Source organism: Nicotiana attenuata, unplaced genomic scaffold, assembly GCF_001879085.1.
Source record: "Nicotiana attenuata strain UT unplaced genomic scaffold, NIATTr2, whole genome shotgun sequence".
NCBI classification, from domain to species: domain Eukaryota; kingdom Viridiplantae; phylum Streptophyta; class Magnoliopsida; order Solanales; family Solanaceae; genus Nicotiana; species Nicotiana attenuata.
Window position 1 is genome coordinate 772,050 of NW_017670403.1, and position 10,417 is coordinate 782,466.

At 34.2% G+C, this 10,417-nt stretch overlaps 1 protein-coding gene across 2 annotated transcripts; it reads right to left on the reverse strand.

The window, feature by feature from the left end:
- Positions 1 to 3,727: 3,727 nt before the first annotated feature.
- LOC109238926 (probable ADP-ribosylation factor GTPase-activating protein AGD14) lies at positions 3,728 to 9,100 on the reverse strand. Of its 2 annotated transcripts, none has more exons than XM_019405423.1 (14): positions 9,000 to 9,100; positions 8,586 to 8,727; positions 7,851 to 7,912; positions 7,685 to 7,772; positions 7,535 to 7,596; positions 7,348 to 7,444; positions 6,633 to 7,082; positions 5,879 to 6,313; positions 5,276 to 5,401; positions 5,091 to 5,186; positions 4,926 to 5,009; positions 4,680 to 4,812; positions 4,505 to 4,550; positions 3,728 to 4,245 (listed from the first exon to the last, which is right to left on the reverse strand). In XM_019405423.1, the coding sequence occupies exons 2-14, from the start codon at positions 8,682 to 8,684 to the stop codon at positions 4,107 to 4,109; spliced, it is 1,917 nt and encodes a 638-aa protein (XP_019260968.1). In that variant the 5' UTR covers positions 8,685 to 8,727; positions 9,000 to 9,100; the 3' UTR covers positions 3,728 to 4,106. The 2 variants fall into 2 exon arrangements, with proteins under 2 accessions (XP_019260968.1, XP_019260969.1); XM_019405424.1 differs by having other exon boundaries at positions 8,586 to 8,697; positions 9,000 to 9,097.
- Between the last annotated feature and the right edge of the window lie 1,317 nt (positions 9,101 to 10,417).

A 10,417-nucleotide genomic window follows, 5' to 3' on the forward strand; every position in this document is an offset into this window, starting at 1 on the left:
CCAAGGACAACTTTCGGAAGAAGAAGTTCATTCCTTCTTGGTATTTGAAAAAATCAAAAATTGTGGACCATAAAAGAAAAGGCCAAAAAAGGACCAAAAAATCACTTAAAATGAACCGGAGGAAGTAGTATTTAGTAATATTACAACAAAGAAGTATCATTGGAATTGAACAAAAATGAAGAAAAAGTAATTGATTCACACCAGAATTGATGTTGGTAGTTGAAAAAAATAATGGGATGAGAATAAATCCTTGGTTTGGGGTTTGGGGGGGAGGGGGGGGGGGGGGGAGGGTTGGAGAATTTAGTAGTTAGGGTTCTCACTTTAATTAGCTTCCCAACACTCTTCTAAGCCAATTACAAATGAATCAACGTCAGGATTAAGAAATTCAAGAGAAAAGTTTTCGAGCTAATTAAGCCTGTAGTTATTAATACTACTACCTGTTTAGGGTTTACCAACCAACCAACAATCTCTTGAACTTCAAAGTGAAATCAATGCATAAATGACTTAGTATTACATTCCACTTTACGCATATCAAAAGAAGACAAATATTTTTTTGTTGTTATACCCACAATATTTATTACTTATTTCAAATCATTTTCTCAAATTCAATAAAATATGCATCAATTAATATGAGTATCAGGTAAATTTCACTTCATTTATTATTTTTTAAGAGAGGCATGAAAAATCAAAACATGCCAAGTAAAGATAGACGGAAGGAGTATTCTTTGTCCTTTGGAAGCATTACTCAATTTTTGTTCCAAATTCAAGAATATGACCAATACAATTAATTGATCGGTGTGTCTCTCTTATTACTTTATTTTATCCCTCTTCTTGTGACCACTTCTAATCATGTAGCTATTCCATATATATAAGAATGCTACTCCCTTTCGTTTACCATAAGTGATTTTTTGGTTGTTTTTACACAAATTGAGAAAGATAAAATTACACAATAATGTACTTCATAAGTTGATCTTGCATTATTTTAGCCCACTTACAAGTTTGCAAATGCGTCGAAATATCAATAAGCTTATATCTGAATTTTTTCAGTTTTTTTATTCTCTATATCTTCAAGCGTGAAACATTTTCATTCTCCTTTTTTCTCAAGTTTCTACATACCTATCACAACTACATAAATTCAAAAACAGACGCGAGAAATCTAAAATCTCATCTTCTTTAATGCTAATCTTGTTAGTTTTTGAATATGATTTTGTGAGAAATTTGGAGTGGGTATTGTTAGAACTTATTATAATTAGTCTAAGTAGACTGTATATAAAGTTTGAAGTCATCTAGTGGAGATTTGGAATAATTTAATCTAGAATTGCAAGTGAAAATCGTACAAAAAGTTCGTCAGAGATGCTTATACACTTTTATACAAAGAGGTATATTATATATATAGTTGTATAAAAGTGTATAAAGATGTATAAGCACAGTAGTGAAAATGTTAGTGATACACCATGTATATAGGTGTAGTAGTTGAAAAGAAGAAGAAGAAGAAGAAGAAGAAGAAATGTGAGAAATCCACCAAATACCTGTAAATAATGTATCAACCTTGTATAAAATAATGTATACGAGGTGTTTATATACTATTATACATTACTTATACAATATTATACACTATTATACAAATAAATCCTATTAATAGAGCTTCACAGGTTTTTCTTCTTCTTTGGACATCTTCTGAAATTCAACTCAAATCTAGCTCAAATCTGCTCCAAGTCACTTCAAATTTGAGTTTTGAACTCCCCTTGACGATCCCAACCAATTGGGCCAACACCCAATCCAAACAACTAACAAAATCGAAAAATCCAATTTCTGAAATTGAAGCTTCGAATGACCTTTAATGGTGACTCCAAAAATAATAATTCTCTTTAGTGATATATTTTCTTCTCATCTTAATAGTGATTATCAACTATGAATCTGGAAGGAGAATTGAAGAATATATATTATGGTAGAGAATTTTTGGGGTGCAAAGTCGCGAAAAAGGAAGAAGAAGAACGAAGAAAAGAAAAAAATAATTAAATAGGGTGGGCTAACTGGTGAAAAGTAATTTTCAGATTATATACAACCTGGGCCATATCAGGTAAGGGCTTCAAACGTGGGCCATTTTTTTATGGATTGTTGGGCCAAGTGACAAGGAGCGTAATAACCCCCATTAAGAAATCCACCTTTTAACATTAATTAGCAATGATATTGATCAGTTAACCTTTACTATCTCTTCACATAAACACTCCTAACGCATACTCCAACACTATTACTCCAAGGACAATATAAAAAAAAAAATAATTAATTCATTTGGAATCTAGAAAAATCAGATATTTTGAATCAAAGACCAAAAAACCGTGGAGCGGAGGGAGTAGTGTTTAATTGCATAACATAATAGTACTAGCCTATTTCCTTAAATTTGACCAAAAAAATTGGATCTGGGAGGGAAAGAAGCCTCTACCATATAGACTTTGATGCAATTGGTAGTTAGAAGGAATTAATGTGAGAGAAACCTGGAAGGAATTGGTAAAGTATTAATTGGGTTGTAACCAGTGAACATCCTTTTCTTTGTCCCAAAAAGAACATGTTTGACCACCAAATTGAAAAAAGTTTTGGTTTAGTTGGGCAAGGTTGCATTAGGAAAATACTCCTCCAGTTCTTTCTATGTCATTTTAGCTTTAAAAATTTTGATCCAAAATATTTGTCGTATTATTACGAAACAAAAAGAGGAAATAATTTCCTATAATCACTTACAATATGAATAAAAAGGAAACGATCTTACAAAGATGTCAAGTGCTTTATTTGCCGATCTTACAAAGATTTCACAGGAGTAATTTTTATTAATTTCCTGTGAAATGATCATATAATTAAAATGATATTTGTACGGGGCCATAATATCAATCTTCCCAAATCAATATGGCATTAATTATTCTTTTTCCAGTTCCACCATTACTACTGCAAGAAGGCATATATATAAAGTTAATCATTCATTTAAAGTAGAGACAAGGGCAATTTAGTTAAATATCTAATTTTATTTATTAATGTATCAAAACCTTAAACGACACATAAAAAGAAAGGTTAGAAGGGAGTAACAATTACTCCATCTGTTCCACTTTATGTGAACTTATTTCCTTTTTGGTCTGTTCCAAAAAGAACGACCCCTTTCTAAATTTGGTAGCAATTTAGCTTAAATTTACAATTCTACCTTTAATGAGAAGCTTTTATAACCACACAAATACTCTGGGCCCCTTTTTGACTTGTTTAGCACCACAAATTCCAAACGTTTTCATTTTTTCTTAAACTCCGTGCCCAATCAAACAGGTTCACATAAATTTTTTGACTTGTTTAGCACCACAAATTCCAAACGTTTTCATTTTTTCTTAAACTCCGTGCCCAATCAAACAGGTTCACATAAATTAGAACGGAGGGAGTAACTTTTATCGACTTTTATTCTTCGAGTAGAGTTATTATTTAATGTTTGGAAATTGAAACAACAGTATTTTGTACGAGGATTGAATTTGTTCCAAGTACCTTCGAAGTGAGAGCAATCCAAATTTTAATCCATCTTTCAAATTAGAATTGGTATTGAAAAAATACTCCATCAACTGGCATTCTAAAAAATCAAAGTTGTTCCAATTATCTACTTGGAACTTAGATCAAGACTTTTGATTATTGAGCTCATTCCTTTGGAAGAGAAAATAATATATAGAAGCATTAGAGTAGACCAAAGTAAATAAATCCCCTATTAATGAAGTAGGTGCTTTTATTTTCTTTTTCAGGATGAAAAATTGAAAAGTATACAGAAGGACAAGTGCAAAAAGACCAATGTACATCATCCAGTCCGAAAAACAAGTACACAATTTACCAAATACAAATCAGTCCAGATATATACAACCAACAGCTACACATTTCAATTTATAGCTATCTGTACACTTTTAACCCATGTTGCTTGTATCCTCCAAAAACGCCGCCACACCCATATCAGGTTCTAAATAATTATGCGTTTTTGGAGGATCGGAGCAACATAGCTTTAACCAGACCGACTGATTCGAGCTTCTCTAAGATTATGTGAGTGGGGATAAAAGAAACTGGAACAAGTGAAGTCATGTATGTTTCTTTTTCAATTATCCAAATGGATTTCCTCCCCCAGATGAAAAACTATTCGATGTAGCAGGCGTCGGATATGTGCCATTGGACTGTTGAAGAGGATTTAAGGAAGCGAAGGCGGCTTCATCTTTGCCAATGCTAGTATTCCCTTGTGGTCTGTGATGAAAGATTGAAGTGTTAATTTACATGATAAGAACTTCTTTAGTTATTGAGTAACAGTTGTAACCTGAAAATTACAAGCAAAATTACTCTCTTCAAGTTAAGAGAGCAACTCTTGCTAGCTCCTTCTGGTTGGTGGTTATTCATAGTTAATCAATATAATGTCAAAATTGCACAAAAGAAAAAACATATTGAAGGCATCCGGCTATAATTGCAATCCAAAATATTTACATGGATTCTGGAACAGAAACCTTACGCGGTAAGGGCCATGTTGTTCGGTATCTGTTGTCCTACATATGGTCCTGCAGGAATTATCAGAAAGATAAGATCAATGTCATAATAAACAGTCGGTTGAAACTACGTTCAAGCTGAATCTATCAGAGAGAGCATTCTTTTATTTATTTAATTATGTCTTTAACAGTATGATTTACCTCCTGAAATTGTCATTCCGTAATTAGCTGTTTGTGGAGGCAGTGCAAAAGCATAAGGCAGTTGCTGAGGCTGTACACTTATTGGAGCTGAAAGATTTGGCAGTGCTGCTTGCATAGATAACATGGACGGGAACTAAACGAAAAGAAACTTCTCAAAGTTAGAGATGCAAAATCAAAAATAAGTATATTTTTGCTATTAGTGGAAACATTCAGAGCTTAATAACCTTTCACAGAGACTTGACATACCTCTGGTGCTTGAACTTGAGGGCCGTCTTGACCAATATCGAATGGATTTCTTGATTTTGCTGAGTTGGGGAGAGCTGGAATTGACTGTAACAGCAGTTTCTTTGTATTAGAACATCAATCTATCCCATGGTTTCTAAATTAGTAAAGTCTTGAAATGTGATTTACCATTGCAGCCGGATGGTATTGCGTGCCATACATCATTCCAGGAGGGCGAAATTGCCAACCTGGAACAGCTGGAGGATAGCTTGATGTGAAAAGGTCCTGTATCAATGTTATCCCCATTTAATACTTCTATTTCTATTTCGCGACATCCACCTAATTAAGATGCATAAAGCCAGTTTGAAAGTTACCGCTGGGAGTTCTTTTCTTCCTATAGATTTTGGATCATTTGCTGAACTAGTACTCGGAGCTGTCACAGAGTTAGCTTGATTTGCAGTTGGTGCTTCAGCATTTCCTGTAGGTTTGACTGTATTTTGCTGCCAGCAAGCACGAGAAAAAAAGTTAGTTGCATCTCCAGCACAGTGAGCGTAAAAACAAAGAGTCTGTTCTCAAGCAACCAATTTGGTGACCTCTACTCTTTATATACAACAACTTGCCTCAATTTAAAGCAAGTTGGGGTCGGCTATATAACTCCTCACTGACCATGTCGCTTCATTTAATCTCGTCTCGAACCAATATTATACAAACAAAACTTAATGTACTAGAAGCTCTCTATATTTTCTTTTGGCATATAAAACTCTGACATGACTAAAGGACTCGTGGAAGACATAGGACCTTAAGTAAACATATTAATATTTTTAAAACGAATTCCCAATATAGGGCCTCATACCTAGTCTTATCCCACACCATGGGGTCTGAATATCCCTACTTTTGAAATGTTTCAGAAACTTTTGCGCATTGGCACACTGATGCTAAAGTTTTATTCATTAAGAAACATCACAAAGTTCTCTCACCTGACCATACAAAACGTCAAATGATGCAGTACTTTGTTGAACACTGGAGCTATTGACCCCCATAGGCACTGCAGAATGTTGATTATTGATCGATAGCGTCTGTTGCCCATTGGTGGAATCATTAGGTCCAGGCAATGCTAGGGTACTCTCGGGCGAAGCCACTGTAGGTCCAAAACCACTAGAAACTACAGTTGCAACTGATGTTGCTTCAGTAGCAGCTGGTGTTTCTGTCGACGCAACTGCTGGAGTTGACATGTCAAGAAACAACGATTCCAGTAAATTCACACTGGAAACTTTATCTGCTGAGGAAGGTGGAGTTAAGGTATTGGAAGTCTCTTTAGGTGGATCTGTTTCTTGTGCCTCCTGAGGCTGAGGGTCAGTTTCCAAATCAATCAAGCTACCAAGATTGGCAGCTGCCTTTTCCTTTGCCATTTTCTGCAATTAAGAATTTTAAAGATCAAGAACATTGATAAGAAAATCACACTACATCTAGAACTTAATTTGTCATATGCATTAAATGCAGCATTAGTACTTCACAATCGCCTACGTTATGCCATGCTTTCATTTTATAATGAGAAATCAAATGTAAAACAAGATTACTAGGACATAGCATGAGGTAACAGTTGTCATTTTTCTACCAACAATAGATGACTTCATTTTGCTATGTTATGTCATGGTTTCACTAAGATAAGAATATAGAAATGGGAGATTTTTTCTAAGAACTTAAGTAAGTAGAGAAAATCACAAATCTCACCTCATCCTCAGCAGAGCTTTCACTAACTTTGCCACTTGATTTAGGAGACTCACCAACCTTTAGAGCTATAGCTTTGTCACCCAAGATTTCATTGATCGAACGTATCCTGGGGGGGCTAGAGACCTCCTCTGTGTTTAGTGAAACAGGCGACCTACTTCTACGCCTGGATTCTGATTTTGAGAATATATGATATTGATATCGCTTAACATCACCACTTCCTTCATCTCGGAACCTGTCATCAACTATTTCAAAGCGAGTCGGTAGGCTCCTCTCCCTACTAGATCTCTTACCAGCTTGGTTGTAATTACGGGGACTTCTTCTTTCTTCCATGGAATATGATCTTACGTTCAAGTCATCGCTCCTTTTTCTTGGACTATATTTTTCAAATGCACATCTATCAGCATCTCCAGCTCCAGCTGTAGACATTTCCTTATAGTCATCTTTTATACTCTGCGGAATGCATAACATAACGACATATATCAAAAAGTATGGTGCCAAACTGAGTGACAACTATTTTAATCAGCCTCGACACTTCTACCTAAACACATAACTGTTTTTTTACAAAATCAGCATCAGCACGTAAAAGTGTTTTTCAGCATTTAATGCTTATAAGCTACTTTCAATTAACTCAAGCACATTATCAACTGCAGGATCTAACTAGCAGAAATATGAAATGTTTTTGCTGGACCTGCTACAGCCACAATTGGATACTTACCGTTTTCACTGCGGGAAGTTTGTCGTGGCCCCTGTCACCTGTATATTTCCGGTCCACATAAACATGCTTTATAAAATCTCGAAGTTTATGAAGATTACTGTAACGCAAAAACAATATTAATATTGGGCCATATCGTCGAAAATATACTTTTCTTGTCATTGAGTTACTTACTATAAGAAAATATTACCTGGAATCTGGATATGAATTACGATATGGATCCCACGTTTTGAAGTAGATTTCCTTTGCTCGCTAAAATAATGACAAGCGTTAGCCTCTTATAGAAGGATGATTTACAAGTAAAATGTGCATGTTTAACTGGCAAAATGTGAATGTGTACCTCATTACCCCCAGCTTCCAGAGCACTAACTTCTTCTTCACTAAATCTAGCCATTGACACAGATTTTACCCTATGTGTAAACTCGCGGCTGAAATTGTTTGAACAAAAAATGAATAATCAAATCCATAAAAACTGAAAATAACTTAGCCATTAATAAGATACTTACTGCACCCCGCTGCAACGTGTGCATACAAATGTCCAGAAATTTGTGCAAATATATTGTGGCCCCTGCTAGGAGGAAGCAAATATACAAGACATTAATTAGTAAAGTATAACATGTGCAAAAACAAATTAGAATTGTTTGCTATGCTGCTATATGTCTAAGAGGAATTGATAAATTAACAAACATTTGCTTGGCTAGTTATATACTGGACTCAGTACTAAAAATTATCTACTATATTTTTTACTGCCATATAAAACTTTAACATGACAAAAGAACCCTATAAACGTTGGACCTAAAGTCAGCGTATTAACATGACTAAAACTTAATCCTAACTAACTCTATCGCCTAATCAGGGGCGGAGGTAGTGCAGTAGCTATGGGTTCAGACAAACTCAATAGCTTTTGCTTAAACCTTGGTTTTTGTATTAAAAATACATTAAATATGTAAGAATATTTAGTTTATTCCCAGTAACTAAAACGAGGTAGGGTTCGAAGAGAAGATTCGAACCTATAACCTTCAAATTCTGTCTCCGCCTGTGGCGTATATAGATTTTGTTTCTTTCATTGTGCCTAATTCTAATGTAGAACTCCATTCATTAACACAAGGGCTGAAGGGAAAACCACATACTACTCTAATATTTAATTTAATAATAGAAAAGAAAAGGAATAATATATTGGGCATGAGCTGACATGACAAATTAAATTAATGGTAAGTACATACAGAGAAATAATAACATACCAAACTGTTGCAGTTGATACATCTCTTGTTGTCTGGAAGCCTTAAAAGACCACGAATGATCTTTTCTATTCTTTCCTCTTCTTTCATTCTTTTGAACATTTTTATTGATCTCCTTCAATTTCAATAACCCTTAATTAATTGCCTGTTTATCAACAAGGAAAAAAAAAGGCAAATAAAACTAATTAAAAGACAAAAATGATTAATCTTTCACTCTTAATTGAAATCAACAAATAGACTTGTGTTTCATCATACCCTTTCTCTAACATTTCTTTTTGCGGTTTTGCATGTTATGTTAAAAAAAAAAATAATTAAACTGCTACTTGTTTTCATACTGCTTATTAATTAACTCATTTTTTGAATTCTTGTAGCTACCCAAGAAAAGGAAAGAGCAGAAAATTAAAAAAAGCTAATTACCTGATAAAATTAGAGTAGATTTAATTTATGATTGAAGGGAAATTGATAGAAGATCTTAGATTTTGGAGGGGAAAATCTGTGCAATATGAAATTTGCTGACTTTATTTTCATGGTAGACAAAAGAAATTCTTTCTCTTTTTTTTTTGGGGGGGGGGGGGGGTAGGGGGGGAGGGAGAGGTGAAGAGGGACTTTTGGCGGTTTTGTCGGTTGAGTGACCGTTAACTTCAGCACCATCAGTGTACCAATTTTTCTTTTTCTTTTTTTTTAAGCATGGAAAATTTTGCTAATTTTATAAAAAAACTTATACGCACGTGGTATCTATAGCAAATTAATAAATGGAAACACGGAATGTAAAAACTACTAGTTCTTATAAGCTGGCGTACTCTCTATTTATTTCTTTTTTCTTTCATATTCTTTTTGATTCTAATAGTAGAGATTGTGACGCACTTACCCTGATCTAGTGCATCACTTATAAAATTGTGAAAATCTTGTTGATTGTTCATATTAAATATAATTTGCAAAAGATAGAAGCTAAATAAACTTTATGTTATTAGATATCCGAAATGATTAAGAGTGTATATATGTAGTGACTTATATACTTTGGTAGATTTCTCCTATATCGTCATTGCTTGCTATCATGGATAGAACAATAACAAGCAAACGAGTTGTAATGACCTGACTGATCGTTTTAAGATCTAACCGTCGTTCGCAGATTTGAGGCCATGAGCAGCTTCACTTCAGGTATTATGACTTGTACGTATGGTCGGAATTGAAATTCGGGAAGTCCGGAGTTGATCGTGAGCACGTGATTTTTGCCTCGCTTGAATTACTCCTATAGAATTCTTAAAATTAGGATTTTTCTTTTATTATTCGAGTTTTAGGATTTAATTGCGTAATTTTGTGTGGATTTTTATTTATGTGTGCACTTCTAGTTTTAAATACTTCATAAAAATACAAAAAATATTGCATGGGCATTTAGGATTTAATTTTACATCTTTTTAGACTAATTAGTAATTAGGCCTGTACAAAAATACAAAAAATCACAAAGAAAACTTTGATTTGTTTTGTTTGGTTTTAATTTTAGTTTTTAGGTTTATTAGTTTCCTTTAAATTGGTATTAGTTTTAATTATAGCTTAATTAGGTAGCTTGAATTAATTTTTCAGGTTTAATTTTAGTTTTGCTTTAAGTTGGAAAAAAAAGAAGAAAGGAAATTAAAAGAGAAGGAGTCTTGTTTGTAAAAGACTTAGTTGGGCCATTGTAGAGTTTTATGCACCAGCCCAGTTTAAAATCACCCTTGAACCCATCCAAAACTCTCAACCCAGCCCAAAATCACCCCTGGTCCGGTCCAGACCCCTTCCCCATAAAACGACGTCGTTTGGCCTAAATCAATCCTAGCCGTCTAGGTTGTGTAATCCAA

What these genes read in the sequence shown, in the direction of transcription:
- LOC109238926 (XM_019405423.1), bottom strand. Translation starts at nt 8,684, where the DNA reads ATGTTCAAAAGAATGAAAGAAGAGGAAAGAATAGAAAAGATCATTCGT. An exon ending in TTGACGTTTTGTATGGTCAG is followed by an intron (nt 5,402 to 5,878) that starts GTGAGAGAACTT and finishes GCTTGCTGGCAG; the next exon opens with CAAAATACAGTCAAACCTAC. An exon ending in AACAACATGGCCCTTACCGC is followed by an intron (nt 4,246 to 4,504) that starts GTAAGGTTTCTG and finishes CTTTCATCACAG; the next exon opens with ACCACAAGGGAATACTAGCA.